Consider the following 18,359-nt stretch of genomic DNA (forward strand, 5'->3'; position numbering starts at 1 on the left):
TATTCCTATAGTTTGGGATCTAACATCCAATAAATATCCAGAAACTATGACTTTTATGCAAGTAATCCTTGGCCTATTGTCTCACTCTAACATAACTACCTTCAGCAACACTTATGATTATCTTGGTTCCCCCCTTATCAGTTGAGTTATTTATTTTTACATTTAACCATAAATAAATAAAAATTAAACATCACTAATTAAACCTAATTTAGCCAGTTTTGGACCTTAGCAAATTTCCTAATTTTTGATTGTCGCGTTCCAAGACCTATAATTTTTTTATTTTTCCATTGATGTAGCATATAAGGGAACTTTTTTTGCAGGAAAAGTTGTAGTTTTTAATGGCACCATTTTGGAGTACACATACATTTTTTATTGACCTTTAATAACTCTTTCTGGAAGGGAGATGGGAAACGTTATACATTTTATGTGTTGTAGAAATTTGCTTGCATCAAACGCACATATCCAAGCTGCGCTAAAAGTGCGTCAAAGTACGCCAACCACAAAGAATTTCCCCTGTGCTTAAAAGCACAAGTATCAAGCTCTTTTGTGTAAGGAAAGGTAACACTCATGAAGAGTCAGACAAGGTGTATCATTGTAGACCTTCTGTTCAGCACTCCTCCTTTTGCCCAGTCTCTTCACTTTATTTTATAGCCACAAAAGGTGTACAATAGAAAGGGGCAGGCCCAGTACCCGACCACTTCCTTCATGTAACAAACACACAGGAAGTGATGATATACAGGAAGATGAGAAACCACCATCACTTAACATGTCTCAGACCTTTTACTGGGCTAACCCCGCCCTCCATGGCACATGGCCGCCAAAAATATTACAGATAGGCAGGTACAATCCACCTCATACCTTGACCAATAGAAATACATTTCAGAACTGGAAGGGACATATTTGGACACCTCCTGAGAGTGTCGGTGGGTGGAGCTCAAACATGCTCATGTGGCCTGTTGATCACAATCCATCGCCACTCCCAGGACATCTGCAAATGCTTCCAAATGTATCAGCCTGTCCTTAAACAGTTATTGCTCTCTAATCAGACAACATCCATTAAATCCAGTGCAAGTCTCCTACTGACCCAAAGTGAACCTCTGTTAGACATGGTTCCGAAAGGGGGGATCAGTCCCTGAGGAAGGTCTTTTAAAACAGGGTCGACCAAGAAAGGTGATATAACATTCACATGGACACCAGTCCCACCAACTAATGTTTAGCAACATGTTGGGGCCCCCATGGTTGAGTGAGACCGGCATCAGTGTGCTATACCCCACCGTTGCTGATGAGGACCCGCTGGCAGCTTTCACTAAGAACATTGCTCTCAGAGCCAGCAGCCATTAGATCCCCCTCAAACCAACAGTGGCGCATTTCACATGGGGGAGTAGGAACCCGAGTGCTGATCTATAGAATTTACCGGGTACCGTCCTGACCCGATCACACTCTCTTATAACCGTAATCAGGTCAGACTTTACACAGGAAGGCATATACAAAATAAACCCAATTAACACTCCTAAGCTAAAGAGAAGGTCCACTATAGTCATCCTATGCTAATAAAAAATTTCACAACAGTTCCCTCCTCTTTTTCATATGTCCTCTGTGTTCTTTGAATCTCTTGCTGAATCTTCGGTTTCCTCAGCTTTCCCTCGTCAAATGTGGTGCTCCTTGGGTGCCAGTGACTCAATGATGATGCTCTATCCGTCGGCTCGATTCTTCGGGGAGTTGACTCTGAGGGAGATCCTGATGTGGGGAGGTGTGGCGTGGCGATGGACGTTTAGTTGGACATCCTTTCCATCAAAGACATAGGTTGATCCGTAGTATATCCGCGAGCTGCGATGGAGATTTGATCATCTGCACGTGCCTGGGCAATCCGATCGATCAAACAGCAGGAACATCCCACCAAGATATATAGGATAAAGAGAAAATGGAACAACATGAGGATATATTCTCCTACTTCCTTCAACCAGTTACCTATGGAAAATAGGAAATCCCCAAAAGCACCCAAATCCGTCAAAGGATTCCATCCCTCACTAGTCATAGCTCCGCCTCTGCCCTGCTCCTGTCAGGTTGGGTCTGACCCTTGTCACTGATGTCTGCTAGCCAGGCACAACCGTCATCTAATTCACATAAACCCCCCTTTGGATGCTTTACTGTTGTTGATTCTCGGTGATCTCCCTCACTGCCTCAATGGTTTCATTAAACATCTCATCCACTATGGATGAGAAATTGTTCAATCGCTTCATAAGTCTAACTCCCCATACCGTCCAGCCAGAAAACAACTCCCTTTCAGCTCTCCTTCCACACCATCAGTTCCTCCCAATCGGCTGCAATGTAAGATGCAGGGACAAGCTTCACCAGGAAACATGAACCTCTGGCATTAGGGGGAATTACCTTATAAGAGGCTAACCCGCATAGGAAATAGTACGGACCCGTCAACTCCACACAAGAACTTCTGACGGTCACGGGCCTCCAGTAATAACTGAATAGACTGGGGGATCGCTCCCTCAGTCTGAAAGTCACACCCATCTTTCCAGCAGATATAATCTGGTCTGTGGGTGTTATTGAAGAGATTGGGGGTTTCATTAGTAATGTTGACCATTATACCTTTCTCACAACTGGAGGATCCCACAAACTTATGCCCTTTACCACATCTACGGGCCGCCTAGCTGCCCGGACACCCATAAAGGATTAACAAGCGAGGAGCCAGAGCCAGAGCTACTATTAAACCTATAGCTGATTTTACCCTCTAGGAATGTATCGTTATGTGCTATCAAGAAATGTCTCCTTGTGGCCCTTGCTAGTTTGAGGTGCGTTTCCCTCCCTAAAAACTAAATTAAACAAATAAACAAAAGTGATACTCTTCATTCTTTGATGAAGTTGAGCAGCTTCTTGCAGTGACTGGTGTGGATCCAGTTGTCTCGTCCCTCGAACTTCAGAGAGGATGGCGTCATCAGCAGCACCTGGAAAGGCCCAATATATCTCAGCTCTAGTCCCGTCCTCAGATGTTTATTTAGCACAACCAAATCACCTGTTTGATTAGCACTGGTTATTGAGTTATGGAGAGGCTCCCGAACCAGGTGGTGGACATTGGGTCATAACCCGTGGGGCTGCCTGGGGGCATCCCTGATGGAATAAAGGGCTACAGTGGAACATTCAGGCCATGGATCGGCTGTGATTTTTACCTTCTTTGCAAAAATCTGACCCAAGTACCGTCAAAGAAAAGGCAGTCGTGATGGTTCTTGATGTAATTCCCTATTAGGTTAGAAAATTGATTGACAGTTGAGAGGTTAGAATGGTTGGTAAAAAGTTTGAAGATTGTTGTTTTCTGCACTACTCCCCCCCCTTCTTATCGTCCTCAAAACCAGGAAGAAGAGAAGCTGGATTCAACATGGTGCATCGTCTCAAGGTTAGATGGAGAGATGAGGGAGGGATGAGAGAGAGAGAAAAAGAGAGAGAGAGAGGGAGAGAAGCGACCCTGTCAGTAGTGGAGGTGGAAGTTACAGTTGGGGACTCACTTACCTCGGGTACTGGTTGTGTTTCAGTAGGCCCGGGTTTAGTGGATCGGGCCTGTTTCAGCAAAGTCAGCCCAGATGGAGCCTCCTCTGCTTCCTGCATCAGATCCCTAACCTCAGTTTTCCCCTCAGGACAGGTGTACATCACTTGGTTCTTCTGGATTAAAACCACCTTCTGTACGCCCTGCTTAATTACCACGATTGTCTTTTGCAGCCACCATTGCGCTACCTACAATGTTTTTGCCAACTGGAGCCTGGGCCTGAACTCTGTAATACATTTTTTCCATCTCCATACGTCAAAAATACCTTCCAGAGGGATAATCCAATTTGTTTCCTTGGACCACCAACTCCATTCTTTAAGGGGCTTTGTGGCCTTCACTCCATAACTAGATCTCATGTACTGAGCAGCCGTCTGACCCCTCGAGGGGACAATCCCCCCCCCCCCCCGAACATGGATTTGCCACAACCCATCCTTGGCTAACCAAGCAGTTACCAGTGCTGCCTGCGTACAGGGACACACTTTTGAACATACACATAGGGCCTCGCCTGGCTCCTTCTTAAGGTACGTCTGTCCAACCCTGACTTTTACACAGCCTATGTCGGACAGCTAGAAATCTTGTGCACTGAGAGCGGCCTATTGCTACTCTCAATGCTATTTCCACTCCCACAGGGCCTTTAGGACAGAGCTCCTTTTGCTGGATTCGCAGTATGCCTCCTAAAGGGCTATGCACACAGCTGAGTTATGCCTGTGTTTGGCCAGCTGAGGCTACCCAATAAACCGCTTTCCTCCAGCTCAATATGGCTCCTCCAGTCAATCTCCTGCCGATAAAGTAAAAAGAATGGAGAAAATAGAAGGAATAAAGTATGCTAAGATCGAATATAGAACTGCAGAAAAAGGTAAATATAAAATTTGCTTCACTATACAAAGGTGAATCTTGTAATTAGTCAAAGAAATACCCAAACAAAAATAGACAAAAATGACTGAAAATAAAACAAAAAAAAAAAAAATGAAAAAAGAACACTTGTTAAAAGGAGAGAAAAAAACAGCGTAGCCTTCTCAAGAATCAAAAACGCCCAAACAATAACATGAAAAAAAAACCACTACTGAAGCACATTCTCTACCAAAAAAAACTTCAGTTACAGGAAGTCTTGCTATATACATTGAGATTCAGTAAAAAGTAAATTTTAACTTAAAACCGAAACTCAAATAACACATACAATTGTATAGAACTGAATTAACAAATCAATGTCTTGGAGGGTTCACCTGAAACCGTAAACACTGGCAGGAGAATTTCTTCCCACCCAGTCATTGAAATGCTAATTTGCCCAGCCCCAAACCAACTTCAGATTCATTTTACCAAAGAAGCAGGATTTAACATTACAAGGTCCCCAAAACCGGTTTCCAGGGAAAGGAAAAAGTCAATTTTAATGAGGTCTTAAAGTTCCTCCATTTAAAAAAAAATACAAACAGTAAAATGGTTTACAAAGACCTCAATAACATCTCTTGATTTCCCCTTCTCTAGCACACAAAATTAGAAAATCTGCTGAATTCCAGGAACCGATCTCTTTTCTCTCTAAGCTTCACATTTTCACATTTCAACCGTTCATATTGGGATTTAAAATCTGCTTCCTGGATCCATGGCCTTGGCTGTCCTTGGGTTCTATGCCTTTGCAAAGAACCATGTCTGGGACCATTACTCCACCTTGCTGAATAAACCACTTCTAGGTGTTGTTCCGGGTTATTTAACATACCTGTGTCTGTTGCCATTAGCAACGTCACAAAATCTTTCAATGTGCCCAAATCCCCTGCATGCAAAACAACAAATAGCTTGTCTCCCTGCACAATACCTTCTCTGGTCACATGGTGATCTGCCTTGCTGCACAACATTAATCATCCTAACATGACTAGATCCCACACTACCATCTGTATTAAGTCCTCTTACCACAAATTGTTCATCTCCATCCCTGAGTCGGTCCTCAGACTTCTCCATACTTACAGCCCATACATTGCCTCTAACCCCAGACACATTACTCTCTAACGGTTGTTTCAATGACTCTGGCTGCACTTAGCACTGAGAATTTTGAACTTCAGTTCTCCTGCAGAGAGCAGACAATTCACTTACAGCACACTGTGCATGCGTCAGGCTTTCAGACAACCATTCATTCTCCTTGCGCAGCTCAGTATTACACCTAGAAGTACATTCATAATTAGCGCTAGCTTCAGCTGCCTGCTGGACAAGAGTTTTAAATCTTCCACTTCTGCTTCCAAACTCAGCTTCAGCCTTCAAGACTCCTGATATTTTTCCGCTATCCACCCAGCAGCAAAAATCAGAGCATACTTGCCTTTCCGTTTGCGCTATTTTCTGGTACCGATCAGGTTTGCTACAGAATTCTGAGCCTGCAGCCATGGATCAGTAGATCCCTGCATAGCTTGAAGAATGGCCGCTGTGTTCTTCAACTTTTCAACTTCTTTAAAAATGCTTTCCATTGTACAGGAATACAAACACCACAATGGTTGCTACAAAATATAAAATAAAACACAGGTACCGATTTGTAGGAGTTGTCCCAATACTTTTGGCACAGAACTACATGCACCTCCTTTCTACACTGTAGTACCCGTATTAACTATGCCCAACAATTCTACAATTCAGTGTAACAGCCACAGATATACAAACATTAAGCAGAATCATCAACCATAGGACAATTTCACCGCTAAACTGCCACTAATGTTCACACAATGATTCCTGTATCAGACTGGTCACTGAGCTATACCATAACCGAACATTCAACCAATATCCAGCACAGAACTTACAAAAACAAAATCAAATCGTTTTCCATGGACACCAAAACTAAAAGCTAAAAGCAAACCAGCTCAAACTAAAATGAATTCCTTGTTAAAACCTGCAGCACCAAACTAACCAAGATGTCTGCCAAAGCCACGTGGTCTTAACACAAAGGAAATCAAAGATGGCAGACAAAACCACATGGCTTGACACACAAAGGAAAACAAAGATGGCCGACAAAACCACATCGCTTAACACACAAAGGAAGACAAGATGGTGTCTACAAAATCCAGCAATAGAAAAACCAAATTAAACAAAGTTTCTCTATTCCCTGTGCCCCACCCCCCGCCCCACTCTGGGGGTGATGTACAAACACAACAAATTGCTGCCTCTACAAACCAAATTGCCTCTTAAAAAATCACAGTAACATAAAACTTAATAAGTTACAACAAAAAAAACACACGATACTCTGTACTGATCATTACACACATTACAATCTCACCATGCAATCTCTGTACAATCAACTCAGATCCACCAAAAACTACACAACGGAAAAGCACTTACCTCGTCCTTACACAAATAGAGCGAAAATGTTTTTTTACCAAGCAGAAATTTCCTCTGACGCAGCAGACAAAATTACAGTTTACTATCTCTCCCCTTTTACCTGTTGTGCAGAGGAAAAAATCTGTCAGTTCCCTTGATATACCTAGCTCGCCACTTTGTTGTAGAAATTTGCATCAAACGCACATATCCAAGCTGCGCTAAAAGTACGCCAACCACAAATAATTTCCCCTGTGCTTAAAAGCACAGGTAACACTCATCAAGAGTCAGACAAGGTATATCATTGTAGACCTTCTGTTCATCACTCCTCCTCCTCCTGCTCAGTCTCTTCACTTTATTTTATAGCTACAAAAGGTGTAACAATAGAAAGGGGCAGGCACGGTACCCGACCACTTCCTTCATGTAACAAACATACAGGAAGTGATGATATACAGGAAGATGAGAAACCACCATCACTTAACATGTCTCAGACCTTTTACTGGGCTAACCCCGCCCTCCATGGCACATGGCTGCCCAATAATATTACAGATAGGCAGGTACAATCCACCTCATGCCTTGACCAATAGAAATACATTTCAGAAGTGGAAGGGACATATTTGGACACCTCCTGAGAGTGCCGGTGGGTGGAGCTCAAACATGCTCATGTGGCCTGCTGATCACAATCCACCACCACTCCCAGGACATTAACATACTTTGGGGGGCCCAGTAAGACAAGCTGAAGGTTGTTAACCCCTTAGGGACACAGCCTTATTTCACCTTAAGGACCAGGCCATTTTTTGCAAATCTGACCACTGTGCTGATAACTTTAAAACGCTTTGACTTATCCAGGCCGTTCTGAGATTGTTTTTTCGTCACATATTGTACTTCATGACACTGGTAAAATGAAGTAAAAAAAATTTCTTGCACAAAATAATACCTAATTTGCTAAAAAATACATAGTAATACCCCCAAAAATTGTGATGACTTTACATTCCCCATATGTCTACTTCATGTTTGAATTATTTTGGGAATTATATTTTATTTTTTGGGGATGTTATAAGGCTTAGAAGTTTAGAAGCAAATCTTGAAATTTTTCAGAAATCCAATTTTTCGGGACCACTACAGGTCTGAAGTCACTTTGCAAGGCTTACATAATAGAAACCACCCAAAAATGACCCCATTCTAAAAACTACACCCCTCAAGGTATTCAAAACTGATTTTACAAACTTCGTTAACCCTTTAGGTGTTGCACAAGAGTTATTGGCAAATGGGGATGAAATTTGAGAATTTCATTTTTTTGCCTAATTTTCCATTTTAACCCATTTTTTCCACTAAAAAAGCAAGGGTTAACAGCCAAACAAGACTGTATCTTTATTGCCCTGACTCTGCCGTTTACAGAAACACTCCATATGTGGCCGTAAACTACTGTACGGCCACACAGAGGGGCGTAGAGTGAAAGGAACAGCAGCCCCCCGATCGGAGAGTGAGGGAGCTCCCTGCACTGTTAACCTTTTCCATACAGCGGTCCGCATCAAACCGCAGGTCTGAAAATTCTGATGGTAGAGCTTAATGTGTTATTTCTAGCATAAGGTCTAGAACACCATATCCCATAACTACCAGTTACCCCTCTGAGATATACTTAAATATCATGCAAACACCAAGAGGCACATTTATTAAAACTGGCAGTGGTTCTATTTTTTAGACATCAGGCCTTGCAGTAGCCAACCCTGTCTAAATGGAGGGACTTGTGTGGACGGAACCAATCAGTACAAATGTAACTGTCCAACAGAATGGAGAGGAACCAACTGCCAGATTAAAGCACCAGCAGGTACAAAACATTTATGGATATACAATATAATAATTTAAAAAGTGATTTTTGTGGGGGCTATAATACAGAAGAAAAACATGGTTGCTTTCTTCCAGAAACAGCTTTAAGTCCATTCCGCCAATCATATCTGGTAGGTAGCTCAGTAATACTCTGTTGAATGTAACCGAGCTGCAATATCAGATACAGCTAATTTACCAGAGTGGAGCTATTTCTATAATAAAGCAACCATGTTTTTTCTTATCCCATATAACCCCTCAAAGGGAATGTGCCATCAGAAAATGACCTATTGTTTAAAACATTTTTTTTATTTTGTGCATTTTTAAAGAATTGTTGGTGATGTTATTTTTAGTTTTTGATGTCAATATCTATACTTAAAGAATAAACATAAAATCCAGCAGTTTTCCCGCTGACCGCTAAGCCTTATAGGCTCCACTCCTTGGTCTATACAGATCATTAACTGCAGTTACTTGCTTATCTATATACAGAGATGAGATCATTAGAACTAAGATTAGAATGACAGATAAGACATAATCCACCATTCACAATAGGTGATAGTCAAATCTTATCTGTTCTTTCCTTGTACAACACTCCCATAGAAGTCAATAGGGTCCTCTCCTGACCATTGTGTATGGACCATGGGAGCTGTCATAAAGCAATTTTCTTAATGTTTTCTAAATACTATTAAGAACAGCTCAGGCAAAGATGGCCATCCTCACAATCATGTTCAGAAAGTAGAATAAAGAAATCTGCAATACGAAAATAAAAACAGATAAAAAAAAAAAAAGGATATGTGCTGCTATCTGGTTTTAACTGGCAGATAAAACTTTTGGTGACACATTTCCTTAAATTTTTCTTTTTACTTGTCTTTTTAGTGCCATCTGACTCGCCAGTACTCAATGATGCTGCATTAAGCCGCAAAGCCAGCTGTACCAGAGTTGACCACACTCAGCACTGTAGCTGTGATCCTGGCTTTCAGATGAGTGGAACTCCTGAAAACAGCTTATGTCAAGGTAAGTAAAACATTTTAACATAATAAATAAAAAATACAGGTAGCAAAGTGCAGCAACATACCCTAGAGATATGTCAAAATGTTCATAATTTCTGAATGTGTGTTTTCTTGTAGATGTTAATGAATGTGAGGTTTACAAGGCAGAAGGAACTACTCGGCTTTGTGTACATGTGTGTATTAACACTCCTGGATCATATCGATGTGCCTGCCCTGCAGGCTATAAGATCCTTAGTGATGGTAAAAATTGTGAAGGTAAGAGCAGTGTAACACCTTCATGTTAATAACCACCATTGTAGCAGGCCAAGAAGATGGCATGCATTGTCAATGGAGCCTTAGAATAAGGGATAGTTAGTGGTAGGTTGGATTATGGAGAGAAAGTGAAATGTTTGAGCGTGAAGGTAGGGTCTAAATTGTAGGGGCACAGGAATCACACACATAGCATTTGACTGAAAGAGAATAAACAAGTAATTAATCATAAAATAATATTGCATAATAGAAAATTGTTGAATATGACAGGCAGGTTGAAGTCTTGAAAGGGAATCTGTCATCCCGATTTTGGATTATTATCTACAGTAATATATGAGAAGTACTGCAGATCAGGAGTCCAGATCATTATCTTTTATTTTCCTACTGCCCCCATTCTCCCGCTGTCAGCGCTCAGAGCTCCATTGAAATACATTGTCAGGACTGCTTTGTTACCACAACACAACAGTCCAGACTGTGTATATCAGCACAGCTTTGTATGCTGACAGGGGGGGAATGGGGGGCAGTAGGAAAATAAAAATAGTGATCTGGACTCCTTATCTGCAGTACTACACATGTATTATATAATAGTCCAAAATCAGGGTGACAGATTCCCTTGAAGTGGGGGGAATTTTATACTTTAATTTTTCCTTTGACAAATTGAAGCTGAAATCTTTATTCAAATAGCTCCTGTAGGAACAGGCATATTGTATGCAGCAGTACAGGGTCCTAGTAGGCAAGGGGTCAACATCCTACCTAAAATCATCTTTCTAAAGTTCTTTAGATTGAATGTAAGAGACTGAATTAAGGAGTTCCTTGGCTCCTAGTAACTAGTACATTGTTAGAGAGACGTGAAAAATGTGCCCTCTGACAAGCTATTGGAGACCATGTGCCTTGGATTGTTCCACAGGGGAACAGGGTCATCTCCTATGGGAATATCCCTGAGAAAGGTAGGTTCCTAGTCCCCACCCGTTTCATCTCACAAATAATTTTCTCCCCATTTTCCATTCCAAGCTATGGTAAAATAAACAGGGTCATCTCTTAAAGGGTATTTTTAGGTCTCAACCAAATCTTTTATCAGATTTCACACCCATTGCTAATGTAGCTATTCCATAGTAAGCCTATATTAGGGAATTACGAAAGATCAGCTCTAAACATTAAGTGAAAGTCGAATAGTTATCCAAAATGTATAATTTTGGATTGCTCCAGTCAACAAAAGTTATTCCCAGATGTTACCCACTCCAGTTTTAACTTGTCCATCCTCTAAACAATTATCTGAGTTGTATAATTAAATTAATATAAAAACTTTCCAGATCACATTGCCATGGATGACTTTATTAACCTCAGAAAGGAATATCTAATCTCACTATTTAATTATGTCAAAATTGCCTCTGGCATAAATGATTATTCTGTATTAACATTCATTTTATAATTTCATTATTGCGCTTGGCAGGTATACATAATCTGCTTATTGGAGATTAAACTTTTCATCAGAGATGACATTCACATGAATTTTGTGGTTCATACTTGCCAGTTTTAGAATTAGAGTGCAGAGACATTTTGGAGCTCTACTTCTTACAAAACTTTAATAGCCATTTTCTAAATATACTTCCCTGATCCCAGTCTTGTGGCTACTGGGAATGGAGAGGTAGCCATGCATGTGTGGCTCCATTCATTCACTTCTATGGGAGTTCTGACAATAGCCGAGCAATCATGGTGGCTATTTTCAGAACTCCATTAGAAGTGAATAGAGAAAGCTGCACATGCATGGCCACATCTTCATTCACAGTTGCCAAAAGACAGGGGTTTGGTGATCCGTGTTCTTGAGATAGGTGCAGGTGCAGAGGGGGTTAATTAACTGCTTATATTCTCACCCCTGTAGTAGGAAAATGAAAAACTCTTAAAGTTGAGGGCATCAGAGGGCATTTTTATCTCTGACTGGTAAAATACAGTGATTGGAGTGACTGGGGTGACTGGAGGCTGTAAATAGATGACAATAACAGTCTATCATAGTTTTTCCTGCTGTCACTTGCAGCTTGCCCCCTCCCATCCTTCCTTTATATACCAAGGACCAGGCCAAATATGAGGCTTGATTAGCCTGGTATCAAGCCTAAGCTATGGACGCCATGGCAGTGGCAGAGTTTATGCCATGTTTCCCTCTGAGTCTGTCTTTAGCAGATCTTAAATGGATATTCTGGTTATATCAGGTTATCCCCTATACATAGCATAGGGAATAACTGTTAGATTAGGTCTGACCACTGGGACCTTGACCAATCATGAGAATAGATCCATATACCCCATGCAGACCCCAAAATCATTAGAGCAGCAGGTCAGGAATGTGCACTTCCACTCCTTTCATCTCTATGGGACTGAGGAAGAGAGCTGAGTACAGAAATGAATGTAGTGCACATGCCCAACCTGCTGTTCCATTCATTACAGGGGGTCACTGTGACATACTAGAACCATGTTCTTGGTGGGGGTCTCAATTGCCCAACCTCAACCAATCTAATAGTTACCCCCCATCCTGTGGATAGGGAAGACCTTGATATAATTGGAATACCATTTTAATTTCTACCTGTAACGAGCTATAACTTACATTTAATACATTACTGCTTTGTTTCGTTACCAGATATAGATGAGTGTACTTTAGGACTACACAACTGCACAAAGCATTCCATGTGCATAAACACTGCGGGTGGTTTTCAGTGTGTCTTGCCTGAGTGTCCAAAATCCTATGGGAATATCAGCTATGTGAAGACATCACCAAGGTAAGTAAAGAACAATTGACCTGGTTGAGCAGAAGGTCAGTTTTTCTCATGAGTCATCAAATACCATAAAGCTGTAATGCACGGTATAATCTCATATGTTGCGGAACATTTCAATTATTCTTACTTCATGCAAACACTATGTTGCGGAATGATGTGGCTCACTGCAATTTATGCATTTAATGTTTGGAAAGAAAGTGTAACATTTGGAATTTTTAGTTCGTAAAAATATTTTTTGCACTTCTGGAGCATTACGTTTTCTCTGGAACTCTACCGTGTTTCATAGTAGAACATAGCTGTTTGTAACAAGGGAGCCTATAACAGAGATAAAAATAAAAAAAAGCTGCAATTATTGATTCACATATTTAATCAGAGTAAAGTTGGGGATACACATTAGTTGAAGGTGGTTGATGGATGAAAACCAGTTAAACAAGCAAACATCTGGTGAACGTTCATTTCACAGACACAGCCATACACATTTTAGTCTATATTGGCTGTTACAGTTGTTCATAGTGGCCATACATGTTCAATGAAACCGCTGATGAACGAAAAATCTGTCTGGGAACATTGTTTTAAAGAAAGATCTTTCATTCACAAACGATCTTTTTTTCAACATAAGATTTTTGATCCGGCTATAGAATGAAAATATTAAACACGACTGATGACTTTTCAGACGATAATTGTCTGTCATGAGTTGGTAAAAATGATTGTTTGTTGTTAATTTTTACCCAACGAATGTTTGTTTTGATTGAAATATTCTATTACCATTCTCCTTGTCAAAAGATATCATTGAGTGACAACTGCAGCTCACAAGATTGCATGCAACTCAATGGGGGAGGTATATCATGACTGGTAGATCCATCCACCAGTCTTGATCTCCCTGCGCTTGATCTCCCTGCGCTTGATTTGTTAAGAGGCTTCTAAAAAAGTGCTGCGAAGCTCAAAAAGTCGCAAATTATGGTGAACACATTGTGAGCACCATAATGTGCGACTTTATTTATGCCACAATTAGCATATAGACCTTGATAAATGTCCCTCATTGTATTGCTTTGTATTGCAGTTTTAGCTCCATTAATCGTGTTACAGAAAGCCTATGTGTAGGTCAGGGCTTAGTCATACCTATCCAGATTAAAAACACAAACACTCTAAAAAAAATTGCAAACAACCTTCTTAAATGGGTCTCTATCCTCTCTACAAAAAAGAACATAAATTAACGACCATAAACCAAGAAAGGACTCAGCGCACAACAGGCGTACCTCAAAAAGTCAAACACACCAGAGTTGGTTCAAATAAGAAAGTCTCTACAACAGCAATAATAGTCAGCAGTGCAGCTTTACTCTAAAGGAGTGACCTTCTCAATAACAATGTAGGTACTGTTTCCTGTACACGCCTTCAATGTCAGAATGGGATTTCTTGAGCCCACCAGAGGAAATTTTTCTTGGGGCCAAACTCATATATCATCTATAAAGTCTAATAAGTTCTGAATGAAAGAAATAAACTCTAGTGCCAAAGTGACTGGCTCCAAAAGCAGCAGTGGTTGGTTTGGACTTTTTGAGGTTCACCTGTTGAACTTGTTTTATGGTTACATATCCAGGAGGAATAGTATAGGAAAATTTCAACATAATAGCTTATTATCTCATGTGTAATGCAAGGATGTACTATGGCAGACATGTCAGGGATGGAGACAGTCTCAAAATGTAGTGATTCACAGGTGATTTCTTCTTCCTCTTCTCTATCTAGCTCAGGTTGTTATGACAACTTCTGATGGTTGCAGAATTTGCTGCCAAGACATCATTGACCCCTCAATGTTGCAGCCATACCCAGCCTCTATAGCAATATAAATAATTTCAGAACACTACATTTATTAAACCACTTACCAAATCACTAAATACATTCTCACCACAGATCATTATAAAAGGAACACATACTATAACTATACTAGTAGATACAGAGAACGTAGATCAGCACAATATTACACTTCTCTTTCAAAGATGGGCGCAGCACCTCCTGAAATCAGATTCACCCCAAAATAGTAGACACCATATCCCAGGAAGATTACAGCATGCCGAAAATACAACAAGTGAACAATATTCATCCAGCATTAAGAGCAGTCTTTGAGCTCCACTTTGGCTTGAGGAGTTGCAATGTTCTGCTTAACATTGGGTGAATGAATGCTCAAGTTGTTGAATTATTGGAGTGCTGCTCCTTTGCTGGGATCTGTTGTCTATTATTATTATATACTGGCCAATTTTAAAAAATCGGTCTAGTGTGGCTGATCGCTCAATTTGCCAGGTTGAATAAACTGGCATGGGTTCATCTAATTGGATTTTTACTGAAAACATAAAATGAAGACGTTATTAGATATATTTGTTTATTTGATATCTTACAATTGGTTTAATAGAGCTTTATGTTTTTCTTCACAGTCAGTGTGAACGAAATCCTTGTCCAATGGACAGCCGTTCCTGTCATCATGCACCAAAAACAATCTCTTTCCATTACCTCTCCTTGCCCTCAAATTTACCCACACCAGTCTCACTTTTTCGTATGGCAACAGCTTCAGCACCGGGAAGACCTGGCCCAGACAGTCTGAGATTTGGAATATTGGCAGGAAACAGCAGAGGGCACTTTGTCATGCAAAGATCAGATCGACAGACAGGAGAACTAATACTTGTGCAAAGTCTTCAAGGACCACAGACCATAGAAGTGGATGTGGACATGTCTGAGTACTTAGACCGCATGTTCCAAGCGAAGCATGTTTCAAAGATCACTGTCTTTGTTTCAGCTTATAGATTTTAAAATAAGGTGAAGTATGAACATTATGACGCAACATGGTTTGTGAAAGATGGTAAATTACTGTTTACAGAATGGACATTTGGACTTAAATGGCAAAAGGTAAAACTGTAGATACAGTATACTCCTATTTACCTCACAATCAATACAAATATAGGTTTACCTCTTTTTAAGTATGCAGTCCAATATGCAGTATGGATGCTACACCATTGTACTATTGTCATGGTTCAAACCTAATCCATGACTGAAGGTTGTTTATACTTCAATGATGATTAGTTTCTAGTGATATTTAAGCATTTTTTTAAATCTGACACAGCCCCGTTATTACAAGGGTGGCACATTGAAAAACTTGGTTGCTTTCTTCCAAAAATTGTGCCACCGCTTTTTTCAAGGTTGCATAGTGTTACAGATCAGCCCCATTTTCATTAATGGAGCTGATCTGCAGTATAATTCATCATAACTCATTCACAGGTGTGGTGCCATTTCTGGAAGAGATCAGCCATGTTTTTCTAACTCTCTACAATCACCCTAAAGACGTGCCGAGAACAGGAGTAAACAATCAGATGTGTGGGACCATTTGACTATAGACTAAAACAGATGTCCCAAGCCAACATACCAATATTGTCTCTAAGATATTAGTCCCCAACCTTCTTTGCACCAAAGACCAGTTTTATGCAAAACAATTTTCACACGGAACGGGGGTGGTTGAGGGTGTGTGTGTGTTAATCACGCGCAAAACACAATAATCAGAATCAGTGGCAACATTACCAATAAGAACACTACATAAAGGCCAAATAATACTGCTTCACCAGAAGAATATCCATTTAGGTCCCAGTCATTAATAAACCTATTTAGGCCCCCACTCACAGATGATGTCTTCTCTGACTGTAGTCGTTCTCTTTCCTTTTTGTTCTCAATCCTGCACAGATCACTCTGATGATGTCTCCTGATCATAACTTGTTTATGCATATTAGACACACACAACACAACTATTTATTAATAATGCCTCCTTTTATGCCCCTACTTAGTAATCATTCCCATTTAGGTCCCAGTCCCACCCAGTAGTAATTTCCATTCAGGCCCCAGTAGATATAATGCTCTCCCTGTACTGCCATATGTACACATAATGCACCCAAGTAGTGCAAACTGTACATATAATGTCCCCCAGTTGAACTATCTGTACATATAATGCTCCATGGCAGTGCCCCTTATACATACACTGACGAGCAAAAGGGTAACAATGTTGGGGAGCCCAGTGACAATGACATTGGCAACCATCTGTGGTTAGAGTATTATATTTACAGAGGGCATTAACAGTGAAGAGACCACTACTGGGTGGCACTATATGTAAAGAGGCCACTACTAGGGGGCATTATATGTGAAGAGTGCACTAGTGGGAGCATTACATGTAAAAAAGATACTACTGGGGGACATTATATGTAAATGTCAGTGCTGGGAGTATTATATATGAATTATGTGTACAGATTCTGGAGTCATTATACACTGAAGAGCAAAATGGTAACAATATTTGGAATTTTTGACTTTCAGGCTCCATAGCTCACCATTCACTAAGGCTTCGAGACTACCATAATTTTATAGACAATTATCTTGGCTGTCTCATACTTAAATTGGACTTGCCACTATTTAGCATATGATTAGTTATGCAGATTCTGCATTGTTACTGTTTTGCTCCTGGTGGTGGAGCAATCTTTTTCTTTTTGTATACTAAAAATTACAACCTGTTCTCACAACCTGTTACAACCTGTTCTCACATTTGCTAATAGCTCAGTGTGTTATTAGGTTGAGTCCCAAGCGAAAGATCAATGGTTTGAATCAAGGAGCAGCCAGCAAAAAGATTTTCCTAGAAAATAGAAACAGCATCATCCAGCGCATCGATAGCCAAGAAAACTGCCAAACTGCATCATGTGAATGTCAGGACAGTTGGAAGAATATGAAATGAAGTCCGTCCATCCATTCTAAAGCCAAGAGGTAAACGTCCAGGCAACAAGTCGGCTCATCACATGGTCTATCAGTTCTGGCATGAAAAAAATGGCAGTGGAGGTGGCTCATATGCTTCGTAATAGTGAGATCACAGACGTCCATGCAAGCACTGTGCGAAATCCATTACAAAAGTCTGGAATGGTGAGCCTGAATAATCATCATAAGAAGCATTGTCTCGATTTTGCAAAGAAATACGAACAGTGGACAGTAGAAGATTGGAAATGGGTGATTTGGAACAATGAGACGAAAGTCAATAGACTGGGCTCCGATGGGTGCAAATGGGTCTGGAAGAAACAAGGCAAAAGGGGGCTAATTGATCAAGAAATTGAAGGAACTGTCAAGTTCGGTGGATGAAGCCTGATGATATGGGTTTGCTTCAGAGCCAAAGGCATTGGATTCTTGAACAGGATTGATGGTGGTCTATCCGATCGAGAGCATGCCCAGAAGAATTCAGGCAGTGTTGAAAGTCAAAAGGTGGATTTACAAAATACTAACAAAATAATAAAAAAAATGTATTTAGAATTTTAGGAGCAAAACAGTAACAATGCAGTTACATGACAAGAATCTGCATAACTAATCATATGCTAAATAGTTGCAAGTCTAATTTATGTATGAGATAGCCAAGATGATTATCTATAAAATGATGGCAGTCTCACATTCAAAGCTGTAGTAGATGGTGAGATAATAACTCCAGAAGTGTCATCTGTACATATAATTCATAGACAATACCCCCAGCAGTGACATATTTACATATAATGTCCCCCAGTAGTATCCTCTTTACATGTAATGCTCCCACTAGTGCACTCTTCACATATAATGCCCCCTAGTAGTGGTCTCTTCACTGTTAATGCCCTCTGTAAATATAATACCCTAACCACAGATGGTTGTCAA

At 40.5% G+C, this 18,359-nt stretch overlaps 1 protein-coding gene across 2 annotated transcripts in view; it reads left to right on the plus strand.

Annotated features, from left to right (window-relative positions):
- FBLN7 (fibulin 7) overlaps positions 1 to 17,999 on the plus strand; it is a 170,847-nt gene extending 152,848 nt beyond the window's left edge. Inside the window, exons 4-8 of one of the 2 annotated variants that reach the window (XM_044290632.1) lie at positions 8,535 to 8,660; positions 9,533 to 9,670; positions 9,784 to 9,921; positions 12,542 to 12,680; positions 15,101 to 17,999. In XM_044290632.1, the coding sequence (XP_044146567.1) occupies positions 8,535 to 8,660; positions 9,533 to 9,670; positions 9,784 to 9,921; positions 12,542 to 12,680; positions 15,101 to 15,473 (914 nt within the window). In that variant the 3' untranslated portion in view covers positions 15,474 to 17,999. The remainder of the gene's footprint in view (positions 1 to 8,534; positions 8,661 to 9,532; positions 9,671 to 9,783; positions 9,922 to 12,541; positions 12,681 to 15,100) is intronic. The other variant, XM_044290633.1, reaches the window with a different exon arrangement.
- The last annotated feature ends 360 nt before the right edge of the window (positions 18,000 to 18,359 follow it).

This window comes from Bufo gargarizans, chromosome 4, assembly GCF_014858855.1.
Source record: "Bufo gargarizans isolate SCDJY-AF-19 chromosome 4, ASM1485885v1, whole genome shotgun sequence".
Lineage (NCBI taxonomy): Eukaryota > Metazoa > Chordata > Amphibia > Anura > Bufonidae > Bufo > Bufo gargarizans.